General features: G+C 43.3%; 1 protein-coding gene across 3 annotated transcripts in view; it reads left to right on the top strand.

The window, feature by feature from the left end:
• The window catches only part of LOC146863775 (CMRF35-like molecule 9), a 196355-nt gene extending 183800 nt beyond the window's left edge, over positions 1-12555 (top strand). For all 3 annotated transcript variants that reach the window (XM_085627993.1, XM_085627997.1, XM_085627991.1), the window contains 2 exons: positions 6034-6153; positions 9006-12555. In XM_085627993.1, the coding sequence (XP_085484119.1) occupies positions 6034-6153; positions 9006-9194 (309 nt within the window). In that variant the 3' untranslated portion in view covers positions 9195-12555. The remainder of the gene's footprint in view (positions 1-6033; positions 6154-9005) is intronic.
• The last annotated feature ends 15305 nt before the right edge of the window (positions 12556-27860 follow it).

Genomic DNA, 27860 nt, shown 5'->3' with positions numbered 1-27860 from the left:
CCTGGCAGTTGCTTTGGCTTTGATAGCACTGCTGTTATAAACCAGGTCCTAGAAATATTGGGTATAGTTAGCAATTCTTTCAATGAGATTTGGTGTTTCTTTTTGGTACTATTTAGGAAGAAGGTAAAAAAGAAGTTTAACTGCAGCACATGCTTTAGTCGTTAATTAGACCATCATTTATTTCTTTGACTTGTGTCAAATTTCTGTGGAAAGCATTAGAGTGCATGCACATTTTGATTCTCATAACTGTAAGAGTGCATGTTACAAAAGATGCTAATACAGTGTTCCTTCATTTTCAATTATGCCTTGCTAGTTTCACCCTAATGTTAGGAATAGTGGTGAAATTCAGGGCACTTTCACCATGCCATCAATTGCGATCCTTCTCTAGGATAACATTGATGGTTTCATATTAGGTTTGTATATGCTTCATTTCAACAACTAGTGTCATAAAAGCTGAAATTTTTTTTTTATGAAGTAATGGAAAAAATATAAAATAACATATAGTACAGCAGCATAATCAAAATAGTTTGACCGAGCAGTCCATAAAAGTACACTATTGCGCCCTCAATAGATGATGTAGTTCTCAGAGGCTACATAATAAGAACTATTATACAATTCAACGATAAAAACATAAATAGTTTGCACTAAAAATTGTTAAAAAGTAACAGCATGACAATCCTTCATGGTATGGGCCTCATGGTAAACACGTGGAACCCCCAATGCACCCATGATAGAAGTGGATTGAGCCCTCTTTGGGGTGACAGCAGGGAGAGTCAGATATAAAGTGCGGGTGCATAAGGTGTAATCTCAATGGAGGCTGAACAGCCATCAAATGCTGCCACAATTTCATCGCAACTTCAGAGAGTACAGTGTTAGGCTACTCCTGACATGGCTTTTCACCTGATTAGCCATGCATGGCTGAGAAACTTGGTCACACTACACACAAAAAGGGGTGTGTGATCAGACCTAAGAATGCGCAGGGCAGCCCGATGATCCTGTGTGCCCAGTTGTCGGCAAATTGGTTTTAGCCATATAGACCTTGTTGCGTTATATGCCAGACAAGCAAACATAACATGTGCAACGCTTTCCATCGGGGATCTGCAGCAAGGACAATCCTTTGGTGTCTGTTTGGGTGGGTGCCATTTTGCAGTTGTTGCGCAGACAGGGAGCGCGCCGAACATAAAATGAATGTACAGCATCCTTTCCCTCGGGACCTGGATTATATCTAAATAGGGCTCAAGGCATCAAATCTGTTTATGTAGATAACATTCTGCCGTCAGTCTGCCCACATTGGGTTTGCAGATTTCCTGGCTATCTGCCCATTCCCAATACGACTGTTTGAGCTCCTCTTTGCTTGGTGGTTCCTGCTTGTCCCAATGTCCTTGAAAACCCAGGACTGACAATGTTTTCCTAATGTTTGAAATCCATCCAATTCTGTGGCCAGCATCTATTTGTATGACCTCAGTAAGGGTTTTAGCATACTTAGAGAGTTTGGGGGTCCGCCTTATGCGTGCCCAAAAGAGCAGTGGGCGCAGCCTTGCTGTGTCTCCAATCGACTGCCTGCTCATATCGAGCATTAAAGGTGTAAGTGGAGTGTTGCGAGGCAACATCACCAGGTCCCTAAGGAACTCATGTTCAGATCTACGGATGTCATCAACATGTCAAACCCCATAGCTCGGCTCTGTAAAGAGCTGTGCTGGCTGCTTTGGCATCATAAACCATGAGGGTGTGATGTAATTCCTAGGCAGGCCTACCCCTCATATAGATTAACAACGGGAATTCTTTATTATACGTATGAGCTGTAATTCCTGATTGAGTATATCTGTTAGGTTTCATATCACTGGTATGCTGATGATAAATCCTTTTTACTGGTAAAGTTGAATGTATCATTACCCTTGTAAAAATGCCATCTTTAGAAGCATCGTTTGTTTTACCCATTCGCCCTGTGTGCTTGCTGCCTGCCTCCAACACTCAACTAGAGTGGGTGCCAGCTAGACTTTGTGCATTCCCTCTAGACAGCCAAACACATAGGGAGCTTTGGTGTGACTGAGTGGCATCCACATCCTGATGGGTCATCCTGGGCAGGATAGGAGGGAGGAGCTGACACACCTGAATAGGCAGTGACCTGTACCCACACAAAGGGCTGCATACCCTGCTGAAGAGAGCTAGAGCTGGGAGGGAGGAACTGTGCACTTCAAAGCTCCTCTTTTAGGTCACCCTCACTTGAAAGGCACAACTGGGTATAAGTACTGGATCTCTGACCCCAACAAATTAGTACACTATTAGGCCTGTGAAGAACTCTGCCACGAGGAAGGTCTGCGGTGCTGCTACAGGGACTGCTGATCTGCTGGACTGTTTATCTTGGAGAACTGCTTTGCTGCTGTATTGTGCTGCCCTGCTGCCTGCTACCCTCTGCCTTGCTTGGGAATAACTGGACCCATCTCACTTGAACCCAGAGTAACTCCAAGGCATGCTGGCTTGCCCCCTGTTCTAAGTCTCAGGGACATCAAATACTTTTCACCAACCTGCAACAGCAACTGGACTTTGCTTGCTGCAATTCTTGCCCTGTCAAGGGGTGCCAATCCAGGCCAGGGCCCTTGGAAATGTGTATACATTTCTGCAACTGCTAAAATCAACGTCTCAACGACGTTGCATTGATCGGAACAGGAGCATCTCCCTCGACGCTGACACATTACTGCTGCTGCACGGACCATGCACTGCCGACTGTGCAAGATGACATCTCTATTTTCCAATACATCTCCAACTTAGCACAGTTCACTCTATTACCTTTAACCCAGTGGTTTGACTATGATACATAGCTTTATTTATTTCTTATCTCCATTCCTGACGCATGGTCGATATTATGCAGCTTGGTACCAATGGATCACCTCTAGTGTAAGGATCGATAATGACACATCACCTCCTCTTCGACGTTGAGGCATCCAAGGGACTGTTTCACTAGGTGAAGGCCTTGTAATGGACCTGCACTCGAACACAGTCGGCCTGAACATTTGCATTCGACCCAGTCTAGCATGACCAGATAGCCCTGGTTAGCGGTATTTACTATTAATCACTACAAAACAGTTTATTCTTTAAAAATGCATATCTCGACTTCTACTTATTGGATTTGCGTTGTTTTGGTCTTGTTTTGTTCCTAAAATATGATCTAGTTTTCTAACTTGGCATTTTATATTTTTGTGGTGTTTGCAATGTGTAATTGTTTGAAGTGTTGCTCAAATACTTTACACATTGCCTCTTAGATTAAGCCTGACTGCTCAGTGCCATGCTACCGAAGGGTGAGCACAGGTTAATTTAAAAAATATGATCTAGTTTTCTAACTTGCCGTGTTGTCTTTTTGTGGTGTTTTCTCTGTGTTATTGCTTGAAGTGTAGCCCAAATACTTCACACATTGCCTCTTAGGTTAAGCCTAACTGCTCTGTGCCAAGGTACCGAAGGGGGAGCACAGGTTAATTTATGCTGTGTATCTGACTTTCCTTGATTAGGATTGTGGTTCCTGCTTGGACAACAATGCAAATCTCGGTCAACCAGAGACCCAGTTTCTAACAGTTAGCACTCTAGCATTTTATAAGATTTGGACCATATGAAAGAATTTCCTGGTGTTTCAATCACTAAGGAGATAGTTCATCAGAAATCATACACAGGGTTGTCCCACATAAAGTGCCAGTCAGGGGATGGGGTTGGCATCGCTCATGGCGGTGAAATACCCTTGGTGGCTGTCCATGATCAAAGGGGTGTAATGCCCTCAGGAGGGGGCACTGATCCAGTAGAGTGAGTGTGTGTGAAGAGGGCTCCTCCACGTAGCACGTACGTTTTCCACCTCAGGCTGTAATATACCCCCAGGTTTGCTGAATTTACTCCTAAAAAAAGCAGAATATTGCTGTGTGAATTCCTCTGCCCCACCTTTAGTCAGAAGACAGACTTGTTACCCCTCTCTAGTGGTGTGAAAATGTACTTTCAGAGATTGTAGTCTTCTTAGAAGTGGAAAGAGGGGTGCTAGCCCTTCACGGAGCAGAAGATGAGATGCATGTTGTGTATATATTTTTTTGTTATTACCCCTTTCCTCTTGTCTCACTTTGTCTTTTGAGACCCAGTTACATTTAGAATGTTAGGTATCAACTTTGAAGTTAAATATACAATACCACTTTATTCTATAGTTCTCTCTAGTGCAGAGGTTTTATGCATGTATTTCGGTAGCTATATGCCCGTCGGGGACATGTTTATTTGTTTGTTGGACATCTTGACCTATTCTCATATTTTGGCCAAATATTTGTGCATTGGCTCTGTTTTACTAGATGGTAACATTGGTAAGGATTTACTGACAAAGCGCCTCTCTAAACCAAGGTGTAGAGCTCAAGGTTAGAACACAGGGATGTCGAAGTGTCTTACTGGGTGGTGGGATCCTTAACACATATAACAAGCCTGCAGAGAGAAAGAGATGCATCCAGCTGTGGAGGGGTGGGAGAGCCATGTGCACTAGGAAAGGCATTACTTTCCTTTATTAAACAATGGCACATAAGAGCTCCAGTATGCCATCTATGCCAATCCTTTCAATGCTGATGAATGGAACTGTGAAGGCCACATTGAATGACAAATCAATGTCTTCTGCAGGAAGGTGGTTCACAGGATGTTGGCTTCAACTTCAACCATTACTGATAATGGTGTGGAGCAGCAGAGAAGAGATGAGTGGTGGCTGTGGAGTTGTCAGAGCTGACAAGCAGTCAATGGGATTACCACTAACCTGTATCTTTATCCAGCAGGTGCGATGTGAAGCTATCTCTCCAATTTCCCTTTTTAATACCTCTAAAGAGCATTCAATACAAGCTATCCTGAAAAGGCACCACTCAGGGGAAATGGGGAATGGGATGAAATAAGAAAAAGACTGCTGAAGCGAATCAAGAAGTTTCATCCGCAGGGTCCTCCATAGCGTGGCAACTCGCTCTGGGGAGTGTCCCCCTTCATGTGTGATAACTGCAGAAGGATAGAAAAGAGACATCACTCATAAAGAACAGACAGTTGCACCACGCTATCATTAGGCTAGGGTTCTGAGTCAGCTTCTCACTTCACACATAAGCAGGAGACATCCGAATAGAAAGTCATTGACTCAATTACAAATCCTGACTGGATTCTAGCATGAAGTAAACAGTGTTGTTCATACAAGTTGTATCGTAGCAATAGGTCAGTGGAAATTCCAGACAAACTGGATAACAAAATGCTCTGAAATACAAGCTCAATAAAGAACAAACGAAAACAAAAAATGAGAAATGTTACTTGACTACTGTCCTCGGCGTAACCCACTCCAAATCCTCACCCTCTGGAAGTGGTGAAATCATCCAAGCTAATCCCGCCGGTCCCTGGGAGACCAGCTGTCAGCGGTCGGGTGAATGCGAATGAAGACGGTGAACAAGCGACTCCGATGTTTGTAAACGAGGAAATGTTAAAATGCCCTCATACGGCCACACGAGCGAACGGCTCCTGCCACTTGCTGCGTGTCGCCTCAATGCCTTGGGGAGGGGGCTGCGGCTCCTCAAAAACCGCTGACAGCCACATACAGGAATCTGTGCAGGGAGCCCCAGCCTCCTCTGTGGTACCCGGAGTGAAGCCACCTGAGGGCCTCCAGCCACGGTAATAACCGGTCACTGGGGAGAAGCAATACAAAGGGAGAAGAGCCTCTGTCCAGCGCACGAACGCTGAACCTCAAAGGTGATCTGAATACCATGAAAATACAAGCCGGCTGCTCGTTCTGGGAGGCAGATTCCAGGTAAAGATTGTCAAGCACCTTCCTCTTCCTGGGCAGGGCTTGTAAAGCCGACACACAGGTGTATCCTATCTCACTCATGACTCATGTTCCTAGAGTTTCTGGGAGTTGTAGTTTTTTGCATGTATTCGCATTCTTCCTCCAGTCACATTATTATATAGAAAAGAGGGGGATGACAAGGAGGAAGTCTGGCTCTTGCGCATGTGACCATGACAGGAGTAGAGTTTCTTATAATCATAGTCACATGTGTGTTTCAGGTTCCAGATCCAGTGCCTGTCTACGCTGTTGTGCGGAAGCCCAGAGCCTCTCAGAGGCACGGAGTCCAGAACAACTCCATGAATGAAGACTGCTATGAGGACAGGCAAGAGATGCCAAAGGTACTGCCATCTTATTGACTTGACCTTTACCTTGCTGTGCATTCCATGTACCAAAGTGCGTTTGTAACACAAATTGTAGAGGGACAATTCCTCATAAACATTACGACATTTATTTTTGGGTTCACCTAAGACATCGACATGAGATTATCATTTTAAGCGGGCAGATTGTCTTCTGTCTTAGAGAGCTCTGTGACTTACTTCATCATTTTACCACAGACCCAGTGATTCTGTATAAATTAGTGTATCACCCTTTGCCTCAAGTGCTGCCAGTAGATATGTGAAATACAGAATATTAAGGTGCTTTATCTAATAGATATGATTGCCCATGGAATGCCTCTATGATGCAGTGTAACGAAAGGTAGCAACTTGCTCTGCCTTGCATCACACCAGATTCACCAAGCTGCACAGGGCCACGCAGGTAAATCTAATACTAGGTTTTTGCACCACACTAGGTCACCTTGCGTGACTCAAGGGTGACGCAACAAAATGATAGATCTGTCCTCAAATTTTAGGACAGGAAAATTCCAACTTTCTAAAAGTGGCATTTTCAGAATTGTGACATAAAATCTGACTACTATTAAACAGGGGTTTAAATTACAATTCTTTAGACACCAAACTCGACCTCCATCCACATTCCGCATTAAAAGTCAGCACTTATTAAAAATAATAAGGTAACCCAATGTTATCCAATGAAAGACGCAGGCCTTGCAGCAGTGAAAAGCTAACTTAATGGTTGTTCACTACATGGACATGTACTTAAAATTACATGGCCTAATTTTTAAATACACTGCAACCTGCTCTATCCATTGGTTACTTCCTACCTTAGGGGTGACTTATATGTATTAAAAAGGAAGGTTTAGGCCTGGAAAAAGGTTTATTCAGATTAACATGACACTTTAATACTGTATTATGCAGGCTGCAATGGCTGAAGTGTGTGGCACAATATGTACTTCAGGCCCACCAGTAGCATTGAAACTACAGGTCCTGGGTACATGTAGTGTGACTTGACTATAGGCTTACAAGTAAATTAAATGTGCCGATGGGTAAAAGCCAATTTTACTATGTATATGTATAGCACTGGTTAGCTATGTTAAAGTGCACAGAATCCTAAAAGCCAACACAAATGGGTTCAGAAAACAGGAGAGTGTAGGAAAAATGGTTGGGGATGAACCTGCAGAAAATGCCAAGTCTAACAGTAACATTCTCCTTAATTTACTAGGGCAGGTTAAAGATTATATCAGTGCATTCAATGCACTGAAAGGGCTTAGAATTAGAAAAGTAGTCAAGAAAATAGGAAATGTGGGCACTGGAAGTGAAGAAGGAAAAAATACAAGGCAAAACTAAGAAGAAAACTGCTAAAAGAAGGACTTCCATGGTCTCCTAAAGACCGAAGTATAAGGCACAAGGATAAGGCAAACTGTTTACAACAATACGTATTACAGATTTCTAAGAAACTACTGAAAAAAGAAACACCCCAAATTGCTTAGTGTATAGAAACCCAGCACTAAGCAAAAACAATGATACATTTTTATCACTTTCTGCAAACACAATTCCACTACTGTTGCTCCAACACTGCCATGTACCCAGCCACCCTTGTCCCCAGCCCTGTGAGGACTAACGCTTACCCAAGGTGAATGGGGAACGAGTGAAGCATGATAGTCTTCTTCTAGAAGGGAAAAAATGCACTCTTGTGTGCCAGGAAGAGAACAAAGGGCCCTCACCATCCACCTGAGACCAGCCACCCACAAGAAGTGTACTAATCAACGGTTGCACTAATTCTGTCTATGAGAGTGCTTTTGCTGCTTCACTGGCATGAGCTGCAGATCTTGACATGACTGTGCACTCCAGGCTAATAGAGGAGACAACTCACACTTTAGGGGAGGAAGGTGCAGCCCAGGAACCTGCCCCAGTTTCCTCATGTCCGAATATCCCTGCACCAGCATGGGCCACAGAAGACACCAGTTCATAGAGGTACCACCTGTTCCTGCATGGAAGGTGCTTCCACTACTGCATCAATGCCTCAGCACAGGAAATGAAACTGCTCCCTCCACACTGACCACATCCACCTCGTATTGCAGAATGGGCTAAAGAAAAAGGAGAGACGCGAGGAACTCTTACACCTCTATCTATTTTTAACACTCACCTGCTACTGTAGGGATTCTGCCATGCCTGCTGGTTTGAGGCTGAGGGAGGAGGTGAGTCTGCCACTGGAGCTGTGGCACCAAGAAATCAGCTCTCACCCTCCGCATAAGGAGACGAGGCACAACTCAATAATCTTTATGTTCCAAACATTACAACAAACTAAAAGATCCCCCTGCCACTAGCCAACCCTCAAGCTCAATTGGTAGATGCAAGCAATTTGCAGATCATATGATCATGTATGTGCTCTGCTGCCGTTTGTGATGTAAAAAATGCAAACATTCATGTCCATTTTCAGGGTAAAATTGGGACCATTAAGTCTCCCTTGGAAGGACACATTCTCAATCCCTTTGTTCTATTGTAACCTCCAGGCGTCCTCACCTGGGTAAACCCTCAGGGACAATGGCTGATGTTCTTCCTGTTAAGTTCCATAAAGACCACTTATTGGTCGACCAGGTAATTTAGGAAATCCCATGCGCTACTAAGACTAGACCTTGGACTTGTAGTTAATTCTCACTTGGAAGGAAATGTATATGATTTAGTGGAGTCGGACATCTTAATTGAGGGTGACTGTTGAACATATGTTGGGGGAATTAAAACTTTATAAAATAATGGTTACAATTATTAATGCTATGCCTGTGGATCCACAATGTCTTGTATCTCAATCTTTGTGAGCTGTATCTCTGACCTGATTGTTCTGTGCTGCGTTTCAGATCCCACATACAATCCCCATTTATGCGGTGGTGAAGAAGAAGCCCAGACCCACTGGGACAATGGAACTAGAGAATGATGCCATGGATGCAGTCAGGCAAGAGCAGGACTATGAAGAAATACAGAGGTCTCCATCCATAGGACCTGTCAAAAGCTTTCATCAACAGTTTTCATACAATAACTTTAAATAGTGAAGTGTGTACAACAACGCATTGTCATGGAGACACTCATTTATTTACATGGTATATTGTACTACAGTGGATTGAGTGCTATAAAGTTACATGATTAATAATGTAAATAGTAAACAAGAAGATTGACTTGCTTTATCACTCTTGGATATATGGACAAATTGCATCCAATCACAAGGCATTTCATTTATGAATGTCACGTTACGATGGGTGGTAACTAGTTCTTCACCATTTGCACAATGTGGAAAGGTGCATCACTAAGTTCAGCTAGCTTGTTAAACCCTACAATGATAAATACTGACCTCGACCAACTCTTTTGAAATTGTCAACCAATTAAGTTTTGAAGACATCCCTGGGTACCTGAATCCTTGACCATTTGTTTCACATCTTACACCCCTGAAAGATAACCTCTGTATCTACATATTCATAGCTTCATCACTTTACCCTATTGCAGGTAATGGTGCGCATTTGGAGATTTTGATGTTCAGAAAAACAGAAGGGACTTATATGCACAAAGGATCAGGTTTACTTAGAACTCACACAATGCAGTGCAGCCAGGTAAGTTGCTGCACTTGTGTGAATGGAAGAGAGCTGAATCGAACCATGCCCATTAAAATACGATGCCCTTCAGCTCTCTCCCTGCGCTGGCACATTTGAGGCTACCTAGCGCCAATGCTGCCAATGATAGTAACAACACAACTACTAACCATCACACTTCTAAAAGTGAGACAATTCAGACTGTTTCAGGCCTGCAAAGCTATAAGAATGGCGTGGGTGACAGGTAATAGTAATTTTTAGTGTATATTGAACTGATAATTACGTTTTGTTGAGTTCATCTCCACATTAGCCAGACAGCGCAACCTTGAGGCAGACATAAGCTCTGGTGTTGACAATTTAAGTGCTGGTCCTGAGTGGCCTCAAATTAAGCACTGCCACTAGGGGTCACATTACAGACAGAGTGGTCTGTCCCACTCTGCCACACAGCACTTTTACTAGGTGCGCTGCATGCAGACCAAGACGGTGCCCGTCATTACAATGAACATGCTGTTCAGAGTGCTGGCAGGAGCTGTTGTCTGCACTCTGATCAGCACACTTGTAAATGGTGGACCTGTTGCTTGAAACTTCTTGTGCGCATGTCACTGCTGTCAGCGAGGCGGCCTCATTTCTAAAGGGGTGCAAGATCCCCCTAGAAGCAGGTGCATTGAGTAACTTCACCCTCTTGCAGGATACAACCCTGGGTTGTCCATGAGGGCCCTTACCCTACTCTCATTGGGTGTTATTGGGAGGGGGCACTGATGGTGAAGCATCTCTTTGTGGTGCACAGTCAGTGTGCCTGCTCAGCACCTCTTTGCCACTCTGCCCTGTAATATGACACGGGTGCAGAGTCAAAGGATCATGACCCCAAGAAAATGAGTTTACACCCCATAATTAATGCACCACCAGGAATCATGACATAGAGGATACAAGTGCCCTGTGGGTACAAAAAGCAGGCAGAGGTGCTCCTGGGATTGTATCATGATCTCAGTCTCAGCTTTGTTTGGACTTAGAATAGCGCCAGTGTCCTGCCTGCAGCCCACACAGTGACTCTGAAAACAACTGTGTTCTTAAAATACCTTCAGACAGTACAATTTGGAAATTTGGAGCCGTAATCCTGCTCTGTGTTTTCCAGCTGCCATGTCTGCAATCTATGCACTAACTCAGAAATGCTGTGAATTAATGTCTGTGTTTTACGGTACCATGATAGGGACCAAGTGGTAGCTGGTGGTGAAAAGGAGCACACGAAACACAAAGAAAAAAAAATAAAATAGGATATCAGGTGCTACATAAGCACACCAGTGTTTGATCCTGTAATTATCGTAATCAGTTGGTAACAATCCTGAGATCCCGGCACAAATTTATACAGAGGAATTTTAACACCGATTTGGCACCAGACAATGTTTACTGCAATAGTTTGATGCAGAGTGCACGAGCCAAGGCCAGTGGTTGAGAAGTCAATAGCATTTACTGTCCCTGCATGACGACCGAAGACATAGTCCTCTTCTGCCCCTGATTGGAAGAGTTGGTTTTGACATGTTTTTCTACACTTAAGATTCATGCCTGTGGGTACCACGAATACTCCCTGTTAATCCACATCTCTGGAATCATCCTGTTAATGTGGACTGCTGCCCTAATTGTATCATGACATCTGTGCTGATAAATGTAGAGGAATGCAAATGGATTGCAATGTCAATGTAAAGAGTGTTTTGAGATGTAGCAGTATCTGATAAAAGCCATTAGTGAAAAAATGCATTATTGCACATTCCACAAAAATGTGTTTGTTTCTTTTAGTTTCTTTATGTCCCCCACTTACGCACTTCTTGCCATTCAGCACTGTGCTGTTTTTCACACAGTGGTGTTTACATTTGTGTGTGGTTATTGATGTGATTGTATCTCTAGTTAGGATGTCTCCTGTGAAGATGTCTCTCATTCTACTGTTATTCTCCATTTTCTGTGCCTCGTGGTAGTCTCATTAATAGACCCAAGAAAGGTTCTGATTCTTTTTGTGTGTAAATTATTCCGAAGGAGCCATTGTGCTTGTAAACATCATTGCATTATCCTGGTTCCTAGGGATGACACGGGTCCCACTAGTAAATTCCCTGGTGTGTAAGCAGCATCTCTCTATCTGCACGTCCCAGACCTGGGATGTGGAGCTGTCAGTTGAGGGACCAGTAAGGGCTGGCCCTGTCCCACAGGCTTAACTGCATTAGATTTGCGCTGCTGGCCTCGCGTGCAAGAGCAATGGGAGGAGGGCATAAGACTGAAAGGATGGCAAAGGAAGCAGCACCTTAGTGGGCAGAGGAAACAGAATAAAGTCCAAGCTGAGCTACTTGTAATGTTTCTAAATAATGTTATGTTATGGTATGGCATGTTATTTATTGTTATGTTATGTTAACCCCTTCGCTGCTTGGCCTCCCCTCCCCCCCCAACACTAATCCTTTTTTGGGCAATTTGGGGCAGTTCACACTTAGCCCTCTGAAACATTTTGTTCACATAAGGTATCCACGCCAAAATTATGCCCTTTTCTTCCAACATCATGGGAATTTTAGTTACCCAGTGTTTTTACACAGTTTTGGTATTTTACTGGGACATAGCCTATTTATTCTTATATTATTTTGTGCTTTCAACTTCCTTCCAGTTGGTGGTAGAAATGGATGTGAAAGCAATAATGGATCCTGGAAATCTATACATTTCTGAAAAGGAGCCAACATTTTGAATTCAGCAAAGCAAGAGATCATTTGTGTACATCCTTCATGGTTTTCTTAATATAAATTAACAATTGCAATTAAGAAAAATTGGAAATGAGTCAATAAAAACTGCAATTTGTGCCAACGTTTTCACCTGTTTTTCTTCTATGTATGACAGATTTTTTAAAGAAATATACCATTACATCTGCTGGACCCTTCTGGTTGTGGGGATATATAACACTTGTAGGTTCACCGAGTACCCGAGGAACCCAGAGCCAATAACTGAGCAGCGTCAGCCAAAGTTTTTTCATTGTGTACCGGGTATATAGCAATTAATTTGGTAAGAAATAAAAAGTGAAAAATAGGTATCAAAGACACCTAAATATTTCTGAAATGGGAACAAAATATAGAGTTTAGAAACAGTAGCTATTCGCACATCTCTGAAATTTTGGGTACCCATACTAGCATGTGAATTATAGGACATTTCTCAAAGTGACTTCTTGTTTACACTTTTATACATTTGGAAGGCAGAAATGCATCGAAAGTCAGTAGGTATTAACAGGCGCCCTACAATTCTGTGTTCCCCTGAGTCTCCCGATAAAAATGGTACCTCAGTAGTGTGGGTCGGCCTAGTGTCCGCAAGACCAAACGGCCAAAAAGCAACACAGACACACCACATTTTTACAGTGAAAACTGACCATTTTTTTGCAAAGTGCCTAGCTGTGGAGTTTGAACCCTAGCTCTGGTGGCACTTCGGGAAACCTAGCAAACGTATACATTTTTTAAATCTAGACACCCAGGAGAATCTAGGATGGGGTGATTTGTGTGGCTCTCACCAGGTTCTGTTACCCAGAATCCCTTGCATACATCAAACTTTGTAAAAAAAAAAACAATTTTCCTCACATTTCTGTGATGGAAAGTTTTCCAATCTGCGTGGATCCACAGAATTCCACCCATTCCGCATTCCCCAAAGTCTTCCAATAAAAATGGTACCTCACCTGTGTGGGTAGGCCTAGTGCCTGCGACCGGAAACGGCCCAAAACGCAAAGTGGACACACCACATTTTTACTGTGAAACCTGACCCTTTTTTGCGAAGTGCCTAGCTGTGGATTTTGAACCCTAGCTCTGCTGGCACCTAGGAAAACCTAGCAAACCTATACATTTGTGAAAAGTAGACACCAAGGGGAATCCAGGAGGGGTGCCTTGTCTGGCTCTCACTAGGTTCTGTTATCCAGAATCCCTTGCATACCTCAAATTTTGTAAAAACAAACAAACACGTTTTCCCCTCATGCGTGGATCCACAAACTTCCACCCACCCAGCATTCTACAAACACTCCCGATAAAAATAGTAATGTGCTTGTGTGGGTGGGGCAAGTACCTGTGACAAGCAGGGACCTAAAACATATTATGGAGACATCAAAATTACCTAGCGCAAAAAACTTGGTTTTGCAAAGGGGGTCACATGGATTTTTGGCCCCTGGCTCAGCAGCCATCAACGAAAACCTACCAAACCCACACATTTATGAAAACTAAAGACCCATTGGAGTCCAGGAAGGTATGGCTTGCAGGGATCCCCCAACGTTTTCCTACCCAGAATCCCCTGCAAACCTCAAATTTAGCATAAATAATTATGTTTTTCTCAAAACTCTGTGTGGGAAAGTTGTGGGATCAACAGGCTGACACAAATTTTCTTCCACCGACATTCCCCCAGATTTCCTGATAAAAATGGCACCTGACTCGTATGGGTGGGCCAAGTACCCATAACAGGCAAGTGCCCAAAACGTATTGTGGAGATATCAAAATAACCTATGTTAATATGACCTTGTTTTGCAAGAGGGGTCACTTGGGTTTATGGCCCCAGGCTTGGCGGCCAGCTTGGGAAACCTACCAAACCTACACATTTTTGCAAACTAGAGACCCAGGAATGTCCAGGGAGGTATGGCTTGAATGGATTCCCCAATGTTTCCCTATCCAGAATCTCCAGCAAACCTCAAATTTAGCTAAACAAATCAATTTTTCCACACATTTTTGCATGGGATCACCGTGCCAGCACAGATGTACTACCACCCAGCATTTCCCTTGTTCTCCTGAGTAAAATGATACCTCACCTGTGTGGGAAGACCAAGGACCTGTGACTGGGAAGGGCCAAAAACTTAGAGATTAAGGGTATAGCACAGCGAATTCTAAGTGCTAAATTTTTTTTAAAATACGTTTTTAGCCGATTCTGCATTGGACAGCCACACAAGTGAGGTATTGTGCATTTCAACAGTATTACCTACTGGCAGTCGCCAGTAGGTAGTTATAGTTAGGACCTATTTTCCATAGGAAATCCGAAACATTCTATTTGGAATAACGTTGGCGCCGATTGACGAATCTTCGCGAAATATTCCAAACTTTTGGCCAGCTCCGGTCCGCTCCTATCCTGAAAATTTCACGGTGATTCATCAGGCGGGAGCCGAGAAAAAAGGGGGGTCCCAAAATGCGTTTTCCCCATGCATTTTCCAATAGGACCTGTTGACGCAGCTACAGCCCGAACTGCTGAACAGAATTACACCAAATTTGGCAAAGAGGTAGTCCTCAGTTCAGACTCGTGCCTTTTGCTTAAATGGTGTAAATCCGTTCAGTATTTCCTGAGAAAATTGGAGTTAAAAGGATAGATATATCTGGGCGGAGCCTAACCACACATCTCATCGTGAGATCTGATTGGCTGTCAGTACTTCATCCAAGAAGTGTTGGCAGCCATCTTGGGACCAATATACATGATAGCACCTCATTAAAAAGCATTGCAGTTAATAGAAGGTTTTAAGACGTTAGTTACATTATAGTTACATTATAAATCATTTGTTGATGGTACCATACTCATTTTAGGATTTGTAGTATGTTCTAAGGTGATTTTAGCATGTGAAAAAGCCTTCTGCTGTGATATCATGAATCATGTTTGAGAGAAAACTATTTTCTCATGCTTTTCCCACAGAGGTTTGGAAGGTGATCTATAAGCTAAACATTATCTTTCTCAGTAAAACATGTACATCCAACAAGGACAGAGACTGTCAGTTGATTCCTTTGTGTTCTACTGCAGCTTCCCAGAGTGTTCTAAAGAACAACTAGAGCGCTAACAGTCCTACTTATGACAAACATATTGCACACCTGAAGCCATCTTGATTGGAATAAAGTGGTAACTCTTAAAACATTTAATTTAAAAAGGAACAAAATGAGGGGGTTCATTTTGCCATAGAAAGTATGATTAGTGCTGCAGAAATAAAAATTAGGGCCCATTTTGACTTCTCAAATCCTCTTCTATTTCATTAAAGAATTCTGACATGCAGACTGAAATATGCACTTTCAATACCAGCAGCAGACTTCCCTGGTGAGCTGTAGCTTTTACTACAGTGATCTAATAAGCAACTAGAGTGCTAACATTCTGAATTAATGGCAAATGTGTGACATATCTGAATACCTTCTTGATGGAATCAAAGTAAAAAACTGAAAGCATTTCCTACTGAGGAGACTGTAGTATATGAGGAAATTAGGAAACTTCATAACAAATAAGTCTCCCAAAATGGCCATCAGAGACAAAAGAGCCCAAATGTAGCACAAATATCACCCAGATGTAGCCCAAGTATTGCCCAACTACAGAATGTCCCAGAGTGTTCTAACGAACAACTAGAGCGCTAACAGTCTTACTTATGACAAAAGTATGGCACACCTGAAGCCATCTTGATTGGAATAAACTGGTAACACTTTATAACATTTCGTTTACAAAGGAACAAAATGAGGGGGTTCATTTTGCCATAGAAATTATGATTAGTGCTGCAGAAAGAAAAATTAGGGCACATTTTGACTTCTAAAATCCTCTTCTATTTCATAAACAAATTCTGACATGCAGACTGAAACATGCACTTTGAATACCAGCAGCAGACGTCCCTGGTGAGCAGTAGCTTTACTACAGTGATCTAATGAGCAACTAGAGTGCTAACATTCAGAATTTATGGCAAATGTGTGACACATCTGAATGCCTTCTTGATGGAACCAAAGTAAAAAACTGAAAGTATTTCCTACTGAGGAGACTGCAGTAAATGAAGAAATGAGGAAACTTCATAACAAATAAATCTCCCAACATGGCCACCAGAGACAAAAGAGCCCAAATGTAGCCCAAATATCACCCAGATGTAGCCCAAGTATAGCCCAATGGCAGAATGTCCCAGAGTGCTCTAACGAACAACTAGAGCGCTAACAGTCTTACTTATGACAAAAGAATGGCACACCTGAAGCCATCTTGATTGGAATAAAGTGGTAACACTTAAAACATTTAATTTACAAAGGAACAAAATGAGGGGGTTCATTTTGCCATAGAAATTATGATTAGTGCTGCAGAAAGAAAAATTAGGGCACATTTTGACTTCTCAAATCCTCTTCTATTTCCTAAAAAAATTCTGACATGCAGACTGAAACATGCACTTTGAATACCAGCAGCAGACTTCCCTGGTGAGCAGTAGCTTTACTACAGTGAGCTAATGAGCAACTAGAGTGCTAACATTCAGAATTTATGGCAAATGTGTGACACATCTGAATGCCTTCTTGATGGAACCAAAGTAAAAAACTGAAAGTATTTCCTACTGAGGAGACTGCAGTAAATGAAGAAATTAGGAAACTTCATAACAAATAAATCTCCCAAGATGGCCACCAGAGACAAAAGAGCCCAAATGTAGCCCAAATATTACCCAGATGTAGCCCAAGTATAGCCCAATGGCAGAATGTCCCAGAGTGTTCTAACGAACAAGTAGAGCACTAACAGTCTTACTTATGACAAAAGTATGGCACACCTGAAGCTATCTTGATTGGAATAAACTGGTAACACTTAAAACATTTAATTTACAAAGGAACAAAATGAGGGGGTTCATTTTGCCATAGAAATTATGATTAGTGCTGCAGAAAGAAAAATTAGGGCACATTTTGACTTCTCAAATCCTCTTCTATTTCATAAAAAAATTCTGACATGCAGACTGAAACATGCACTTTGAATACCAGCAGCAGACGTCCCCGGTGAGCAGTAGCTTTACTACAGTGATCTAATGAGCAACTAGAGTGCTAACATTCAGAATTTATGGCAAATGTGTGACACATCTGAATGCCTTCTTGATGGAACCAAAGTAAAAAACAGAAAGTATTTCCTACTGTAGAGACTGCAGTAAATGAAGAAATGAGGAAACTTCATAACAAATAAATCTCCCAACATGGCCACCAGAGACAAAAGAGCCCAAATGTAGCCCAAATATCACCCAGATGTAGCCCAAGTATAACCCAATGGCAGAATGTCCCAGAGGGTTCTAACGAACAACTAGAGCGCTAACAGTCTTACTTATGACAAAAGTATGGCACACCTGAAGCCATCTTGATTGGAATAAAGTGGTAACACTTAAAACATTTAATTTACAAAGGAACAAAATGAGGGGGCTCATTTTGCCATAGAAATTATGATTAGTGCTGCAGAAAGAAAAATTAGGGCACATTTTGACTTCTCAAATCCTCTTCTATTTCCTAAAAAAATTCTGACATGCAGACTGAAACATGCACTTTGAATACCAGCAGCAGACTTCCCTGGTGAGCAGTAGCTTTACTACAGTGATCTAATGAGCAACTAGAGTGCTAACATTCAGAATTTATGGCAAATGTGTGACACATCTGAATGCCTTCTTGATGGAACCAAAGTAAAAAACAGAAAGTATTTCCTACTGAGGAGACTGCAGTAAATGAAGAAATTAGGAAACTTCATAACAAATAAATCTCCCAACATGGCCACCAGAGGCAAAAGTGCCCAAATGTAGTCCAAATATCACCCAGATGTAGCCCAAGTATAGCCCAATGGCAGAATGTCCCAGAGTGTTCTAACGAACAACTAGAGCGCTAACAGTCTTACTTATGACAAAAGTATGGCACACCTGAAACCATCTTGATTGGAATAAACTGGTAACACTTAAAACAATTAATTTAAAAAGGAACACAATGAGGGGGTTCATTTTGCCATAGAAATTATGATTAGTGCTGAAGAAAGAAAAATTAGGGCACATTTTGAGTGACTTCTCAAATCCTCTTCTACTTCATTAAAATATTCTGACATGCAGACTGAAACATGCACTTTTAATACCAGCAGAAGACTTCCATGGTGAGCAGTAGCTTTACTACAGTGATCTAATGAGCAACTAGAGTGCTAACATTCAGAATTTTTGGCAAATGTGTGACATATCTGAATACCTTCTTGATGGAAACAAAGTAAAAAACTGAAAGCATTTCCTACTGAGGAGACTGCAGGTAACTTCATAACAAATAAATCTCCCAAGATGGCCGCCAGAGACAAAAGAGCCCAAATGCAGCACAGATATCACCCAGATGTAGCCCACATGTAGCCCAATGACAGAAGTGTGCAAAACACTTATTTTTTGTGTATTTGCAGTTTTATTTAGTGCAGACTTGTCAGGTATTGGAATGCTTTACATGAGCATTGGTTACACCACACAAGATCAAAATCATTTTGGTTGTAGACATGGGGAGATTAAGTGATTTGACCAGAATCACAGAATGTTGAGCTGAAGCAGAAACTCCAACCTGGTTCCCCAGTTGCAAAGTCTGCAGCTCTGGAAGTAACACCACATCCTCTCCCCTAGGTGCAACATTTAATCAAGTGGTCAACTGGATAAAAAAACATAAAGATTACAAATACTTTAAAAGTTCTTTGTCGCTATTTGAAAACTCAGAAAATATGTCCTCATTTTAGTTTTTTAGAGCACTAACCATAATTTTGATGCAAATAAGACCCTCTCATATATGTAATTTCTAATGGAAATACTCTAGGTATTACAGTTTTGATTACATCAAGATGACGTCAGGCGTTCCACACTTTTGTAATAAATATAGAATGTTAGCAATCTAGTTGTTCATTGGGATACTGTTGAGAGGCAGAGACCAGGGGCACGGACTCTGAAAATTGAAAGCAGGTATGAGAGTGCAGAGGCAACAATTTGACCACACTGGGCAGGCAGGAAGGGCAGGGGCAGCACAACAGACTATGGAGGGCAGTGGAAAGGGGGGCAGGGGCAACAAACCAACAATACAGGACTGGCAAGAGAGGCTGTGGCAATATAATAGACCCGTTTCAGCCAGGAAACGTCCAATGTTTTTAAGCTCAAATGGGCTTTATTTGATCTGTCTCCTGTCTACAATCTCCTCTTTTTCAATGTAACTCAAAGGGGAAAATCAATACCCCAGTTTTTTTTCAAAATCTCCCTCTTACCAAGTTCAAAATGTTCGCAAGTATGGTACATTGAATCATGGTAGGCAGGAGGAATTGGGGTAGGGACATGGACTCGGATAACAGAGGACAGGAGGGACATGGAGAGGTGCACCAAACTGACCCTACAGGGCAGGCATCAGGGTTTGCAGCAGCACAATACACCACACAGCGCATAGGGGACGGGAGTGCAGCACAACAATCCATAGAAAGCAATAGGGAGGGGACAGGACCATGCACATGGACAACAGAGAACAGATGGGAAAGAGGCAATGGTAGCTAGCTGACCATAATGGACAGACAGGAGAGAAAGCTGCAGCATAACAGACCATAAAGGGCAGGAGGGACGGATCAGGGGCATTACAATGGAACAGACAAGCCAGGAGGGAGGGAATAGGGGGTCTGCACATGGAAACAGAGGGCTGGGGGCAAGGTGGCAGGGCAGGAGCAGCAATATGACCATGGAGGTCAGGCAGGATGGGCACTAGAAACAAGACACACCATGGAGAGCAACAATGAGACTATGGTGGCATACACACAGACCATGGAGGGAAGGTGGGAGGGGGTCAGGGGCAGCTAGCTGACCACACAGGGAAGGTGGGAGGGGCCATGGCTGCAGAGAAGACCATGCATGGCAACCGGGAGGGTTAGTGGCAGCACAATGGCTATGATGGGCAAGAAGGAGGGTGCAGGGGCATGCACAAAGGACCATGGAGGATAGAAGGGAGGGTCAGGACCTGGGCACAGACAAGAGAGTTCAGGGGAAGGGGCCTCACAACAGACCGCGCGGGGCAGGCAGGAGGAGCAATTGCAGCACAACAGACCAGGGAGGGCAGAAGGGTGTGGCAGTAAAATGGACCATGGAGGACAGGAGGAAGGGGATAGGGGCATGGCATGTGGACAGGCAGGGTGGAGGTGGCAGGGACAGGTTACAGTCATCTGACAATGCTAGGCAGGTGGGAGGGGAGTGGCAGCTCAACAGAACACTCAGAGTAGATAGGAGTGGCAGGTCCATGGAACATAGTGGGCAAAAAGGATGGAGCAGGGGCATGCACAAAGACATCGGAGGGCAGGGGGGAGGAGAATAGGGGCAGCAAGCTAAGCACGGAGGCTAAGCAGGAGGTCAATGATGGGCCATAGAATTGGGCAATGGAGGGCAGGAGGAGTGCACTGGTACATCATGCTAAATGGAGGGCAGTGGCAGCACATCAGACCATGCATGGCAGGAGGGAGGAGGCTAGTCCATGGATTCAGACAACAGAGGATAGGGAGGAGGTGGATGGGGCAGCAAGCTAACTGTTCAGAGAAAGTGGGTATTAGGAACTTTATTGTTTTTAAAATGTGTGTCTGTGCGAACTACTTAAAATATGAACAAGTATGCAGCATAATCTCACTTTTATTCATGACGTTTGTGACTGTGACTCCGGGCTCACTTGGCAGAAACACCCCCTGACCCTCCACCCCCATCGCAAAATGTAATGCCTGTGAAAAGGGTAGGTGGACGCAGTGTTATATAGAACATAGTCCTGAGAGCACGATTGAAAATGAAAACTAGATGTAGTATATGTTATAAACTTTGCACCAAAAAGTGTGATATAAGATGAACCGGGGCGTGAAATATAATATGCAATACATTGTGCACAATGACAGATTCATTGGAGAGCGCGAGATAGCACATGCACTAGCGCGTGCTATGCGATATGCGCCTTGGAGTGTAATATGCACAGGGCAGTGTTGTGTAACATAACTAGTCTCTAAAGTTGTAATATAAAATATGTGCTGGCGAGTGTAACGTTGCATATGCACTGTGACAAAGATATGGATCCCAGATTGTAATATGTATGGCATAGCGCTGTGCGTTATAACATACACATCGAGGAAGGCACGTTAGATGGGGCAATATAACCCGTGCGAAGGCAAGTGTGGCATGACATATTCATGGGGTGTTGTTACAGTGCACATGGGCTAGAGAGTGTCATAGCATACGCACTAGCTGGTGGAATACAACACAGAGGTCTGAGGCAATCGGCGGCCACTGGTGGGTGTAACACAGCATTGGGCTCAGCCAGGAGCACGCTGTGACTCTCAAGTGAGGTTCGTCTCCTTTCCAGAGAGTAAAATAAAAAGTATTACACATCAGTCGGTGGATGTGTTTTTTATTAACCGTGAGGGGGGTTTCTTGCATAGTTTGGTCGAATTTTTGTCAAATCCCCTTTGAATGGCTTGGTGTGCGTGTATATTAAATGTGCCTGTCAATAGCTACCCGTGTTTGTATAAATAAACGACAAGGTTGTCTACTTGGAGAGTACCCACCAGCGGGGGCGCCGGGATTAGGCACGGTAGGGTGTCAGACACGTCAGAGCTTCACTAGCGGTGTAAATACATTCATTGTGGGTTCATTCCATGCATAGTCGCCTTTTAATGAATATCACGCAAATCGTCATGGTGATAAGTACATACGGTTTGTCCAGCATGTCCTAGGTGTTTCTATAAATATATATATTTTTAAAATAATAAAAAACAAAGGCCGGCCCCGGTGGATGGGGTCCCCGGAGCCATAAGTGGCCTGAGGAGGGGGGCAACGCAGCCCCCTCCTAAAGAATTTAAATAAAAAAAAGGCCATGACCCGGGGGGTGGGATCCCCGGGGCCGATTAAGGCCTTGGGAGGGCCAAATTTTATTTTTTGAACAAAAATCATTAGGGTGCAGGCCCTGGGGGATGGGGTCCCAAGGGCCAGTAAATTAGAAAAAGAAGGGGGGCCACACAGCCCTCCTTCTTAAAAAAATAAAAAAAATAAAAGACCGGCATCACGCTGGAGGCCACGCCCCCTCCTTGCAGCACTCTGCAAACGCGCCCCCTGGCCAGTTGTAAGTTGGGAAATTAATTCCCCTTCAATACTGAGGGTCCCTGAGGGCCAACTAGCCCAACAGGTATCTCCAGTGTGCGCCAGGGAGCTGCGTTGCAGACAGGTGTTCTGAGGCCACGCCCCTTTTTACACCTCTATGCAACGCAGCTCTGTGGCACTTACTGGAAGTATCTAGTGGGCTAGTTTGACCATAGGGACCCTTAGGATTCAAGGGGACTTAATCTCTCAACTTAGAACGGCCACAGGGCGCATTTACACAGTGGTGAAGGGAGGGGACGGGGCCTGAGGTGACGTGTGCAAACACGCCCTGTGGCACGTTTTAAGTTGGGGAAATAATTCCCTTTCAATCCTGAGGGACCCTGGGGGCCAACTAGCCCACCAGGTGCTTCCAGTAAGTGCCACTGCTCTGCGTTGCAGAGAGGTGGTGCAGGCCGTGCCCCTTTTTACACCTCTCTGCAATGCCACTTACTGGACGTACCTAGTGGGCTATTTTGCCCCTAGGGATTCTCAGGATTCAAGGGGACTTAATCTCCCAACTTAAAAAACGGCCACAGGGCATGTTTACACAGTGGGGAAGGAAGGGGACGGGGCCTGAGGTGACGTGTGCAAACACGCCCTATGGCGCGTTTTAAGTTGGGGAAATAATTCCCCTTCAATCCTGAGGGCCCCTGGGGGCTAACTAGCCCCCCAGGTGCTTCCAGTAAGCGCCACTGAGCTGCGTTGCAGAGAGGTGGTCCAGGCCGTGCCACATTTTACACCTCTCTGCAACGCAGCTCTGTGGCGCATACTGGAGGTACCTAGTGGGCTAGTTGGACCCTAGGGACCCTCAGGATTCAAATTAACTTAATCTCCCAACTAAAAACGGCCACAGGGCTTTTTTACACAGTGGTGAAGGGAGGGGACGGGGCCTGAGTTAACGTGTGCAAACAAGCCCTGTGGCGCGTTTTAAGTTGGGGAAATAATTCCCCTTCAATCCTGAGGGCCCCTGGGGGCTAACTAGGCCCCAGGTGCTTCCAGTAAGCGCCACTGAGCTGCGTTGCAGAGAGGTGGTCCAGGCCGTGCCACTTTTTACACCTCTCTGCAATGCAGCTCTGTGGTGCATACTGGAGGTACCTAGTGGGCTAGTTGGACCCTAGGGACCCTCAGGATTCAAATGAACGTAACCTTCCAACTAAAAATGGCCACAGGGCGTGTTTACGCAGTGGTGAAGGGAGGGGACGGGGCCTGAGTTAACATGTGCAAACAAGCCCTGTGGCGCGTTTTAAGTTGGGGAAATAATTCCCCTTCAATCCTGAGGGACCCTGGGGGCCAACTAGCCGACCAGGTGCTTCCAGTAAGCACCACTCCGCTGCGTTGCAGAGAGGTGGTCTAGGCAGTGCCCCTTTTTACATCTCTCTGCAACGCAGCTCTGTGGCGCTTACTGGAGGTACCTAGTGGTCTAGTTGGACCCTAGGGACCCTCAGGATTCAAGGGGACTTAATCTCCCAACTAAAAAACGGCCACAGGGCGTGTTTACACAGTGGGGAAGTGAGGAGACGGGGCCTGAGGTGACATGTGCAAACATGCCCTGTGGCGCGTTTTAAAAGGTAGTTTTAATCCCCTGCCCTATTATATACTACGGGCTTACAGAGGAGGTCATGCTGATCACAGGGGGACCCCAACGCATAGTGTTCCCTAGTGTATGTAGGTGTTTTCACTGTATTCTGAGTGTCTTTTAACATAGCACTGGCTCTAGGACTGGTTAGTCAGACTCAGTTACCACCAGTATCCGTCTGAAAAAGTTGAGGGTACAGGATGATTTTGCAACAAGGCTTCTTTCTGCTCTTCTGTTTGTTCTTTCTGCACGTTATCCTTCTTCCTGCACTTTTCTTCGTCTTTGAGGACTTCTGTTGCTTCTTTCTGCATTTCTTTTTTTTCTTTCTGTGCGTTTTTTCTTCTTTCTTCACAGGTCCTATCTCTGTAGGCATAGATAGAAATTAGCATTTAAAAAACCTTTGAAATTCACTGAAAAAACCATAGGTTTCAGGCACGTTATAGTTAGGAATTAGCATTTAAAAAACCTTAGAAATTCACTGAAAAAACCATAGGTTTCAGGGGCGTTATAGTTAGCTGGACTTTTCACTCGTACAAAACCATTGAAATTCCCCCATTATAGTTAGTTCAGCTAACTATAACTCGCGCGCCCGCAATGCACTGCTGATGACGTCACATATTACATCACTCATGACATAATAAATATTAGTCTCCAATTTGGAAACAAGCATTTGCAATGCAATAGGGCTCGCATTATAAAAGTTTGAGCTGTTGGCATTGCTAATAATAATGCAACACTAGAAGCTCCAAGATTCAGTAATGTGAGACCTATAGCATTCCATTTTTTTTGGGTTGTTTTATTTTTATATAGCATGAACTTGAGTGAAAGGTGTGTATTTAAGTTGCATCGAGTACAGTGTAATTATGTGGAACAGATTGGTATTGTGTGGAGTGTATTTATGATGCATTAAGTAGAGAGTAATTACGTGGCGTGCAATTATGTAGTACTGAGTGGTGTGTGGAGTGTATTTATGTTGTACTGAATACAGTGTAATTATTTGATGTGTAATTATGTAGTACTGAGTGGTATTATGTTGAGTGTAGTTATGTACTCTACTCAATGCCACTCAGTACCATACAATTACAAACCACATATTTACACACTAATCAATGCAACATAAATACTCTCCACATCATAACACTCAATACCACATAATTACACAACACATATTTACAACACATATTTACACTCTACTCAATACAACATAACTACGCTCAACATAATACCACTCAGTACCACATATGCTTGTTTCAAGGGTTGTGGTCAGTTTCAGATATCGTACTGCAGTTAGTTTCACGTACTGTGATCAGTTTCAGGTATTGTGGATGATTTGAAGAACTGTGGTCTGTTTTAAGTTGTGTAGTTAGTTTGAGGCAGTCAGGTGCTCCCTGCAAACTTTCGGTTACTGAATTCAAATCAATCGCACAACAAAGAACATAACCTGAAAGAGACTAGACGTATTGGCATTGTCAATGACTGTTGGCCGTATTAGGTAAATGAGTCAGAAAAATGATGATCTTTTCAATTATAATTTATTGCAAGGTTTACATTCTGACAATAAGAAACGATGAATTCAATGGTACTGAGATCTGTGGAAGGGATATTTTTCTTCGTAGAGCTTCAGTCACTCCCGTGCTGTCATTAACAATAATGTACTCTGAAGTTTATCACTCGGTTAGACATGTACACCCTTTCCTCCCCTCATCTTTCTGAAATCCTCCCACTGACCAGCCAAGCAGGATGAAAACAATAGATGGTCTCCAAAAGGGGTGCGGCCTAAGATGCGTAAATAGGAATCCCTTGCAAGCAGTGTGCCCTGTGTAAGTAACAGTGTGGCTTAACATAGGTAAAGTAAAATCCTGTGCTTTCCATAGTACCACCCCACCAGTATTTTGGTGCCTCACTTTAAGCTTCCGTCAAATACAGATCACACAGTAATGGATATGCACCTAAACCAAGCCAAACCTCTTGCCTTTGCCAGTGCTTGTTACCAGTAACAGATAAATGTGTGACAACAATAATTTTGTTGTAATATTTTAACAGCTGTATACACCTCCTTAAGACACTTTCACATAAAACAGTAAATAGTTAGCACATGCGTGACCATCGCTCTGTGCACGCTGTAGAGAGGCCAGTGACCGGATGGGCTTGTAGCCAGACCCACCATCAGGCACTGTGAGAACCTCTCACTATCTTCAGCCCCAGCTCTTTCTTAGAAGCTCTCAGTAACTCCTGCCATGAAGCCCCACTCACTGCTGAAAATCACTGAGCCACATACCGGTGCCTAAAGTAACACAACATATGGAAACAAGTTGAATTTGCAGCATCAACGGTTTAAATCTGGAAACACATCTATTATACCTGCTGTAACTGATCAGGCAAAACACTGCTACTTTGCCCACTTCCCCAAGGTCTTGAACCTGCATGACCCTCCCCCCTAGTCTCGCAGTTTCAACCCCTTGTGGGCCGCTCAGCTCCAAGCACTTTAAAGTCCCAATAATAGAATGCAGCACTCCACAAAAACCATCAAGACACAAATAATAGAAAATAAAAAAGCGTTCCCACTGGCAGGCTTAGTTTTGCTCTATTCACCCTGGTGCCAACCAAGAAAAGTTTGGGATGGCACTAGAAAGGTCAAAGCTTGGCCATACAACCTATTTGTTTTTTAAAGTGCCTCATACCTAGACTGTCCGGTTTTAGGTTGAAACCTATAATAACTGATAAAACCCCACTGAAAAAGAAAGAGCCCTCACCAGTGAAAACATATATACACTGAAAAAACACCCGCACAACCACAAGCTAAATGACATTCAAAGAAAGGAAAAAGAGAGGGAAAGAATCATTTTATTTCTTCCTGAAGGGGCCAATACAATCTATATTTGTTATACAAGCTAGCAGTAAGAAAGTCTGCGCTAACATTATTTTGCTTGAGTTTTGTTGTTTAGGGATGCCACTAAAATATTGTTTCATCTTCCTTTTGTTTTTTTCAGTTTTATGGTCTTTTGTCTAAAGATGCTGGGTTTAGAAGCATGTTTTAGGTCTTGTTTAATTATTTTATAAACTGTAGAGAATCAGGAAATATCAAAATCATATTTGATATATTGACTGTGTTTGATTCTTTCACTGATAGGTAAAATGGCTGGTTTCATAAGAATCTTTCCTAAATGTGTCATCCCATTTACCCACAGAGATTGGGTAAAAACCCTTAATACACCAGCCCCCAGTTTCTAGTGTTACAAGAAAACAATGGTTCTGTCGGGTTTAAGTAAAACAATTGCTTTGTTATGCAAGCGAATCAAGAAAAAAATACAGAATCAATCCAGAATTAACCACACAATCTAAAAGTACAAATCACGGTGACGCTAGATTTGGAGGGTGTGATGTCATTCTTTATATATAAATTTCATCATTTATATGAAAACACCCATATCACTTGTAACGCAAGGTTACCAACGTAATAAACTGTAAAGTGAGTCAGTGAGTCAGTGACAAGGTGACAAAAGTGACAGAATTGTGCATAGTATATACAGTGATCAAATACAGAAAAAACTTTTCATGTACACAATATACAAGAGGAGGGCCAGTATCAAGGAAAATCACAATGACACCGTTTCACGAATAAATCAAAATATATATGGAAAACAGGTCTTGAACTGGTCCTAGCAGTTATCGTCGACGTTTCAACCCAGTGTAAGCGACA

Source organism: Triturus cristatus, chromosome 2_1 (genome assembly GCF_964204655.1).
Source record: "Triturus cristatus chromosome 2_1, aTriCri1.1, whole genome shotgun sequence".
Taxonomy (NCBI): Eukaryota; Metazoa; Chordata; class Amphibia; order Caudata; family Salamandridae; genus Triturus; species Triturus cristatus.
Note: the sequence above shows the minus strand (reverse complement) of the source record. Positions and strands in the feature narration are given on the sequence as shown.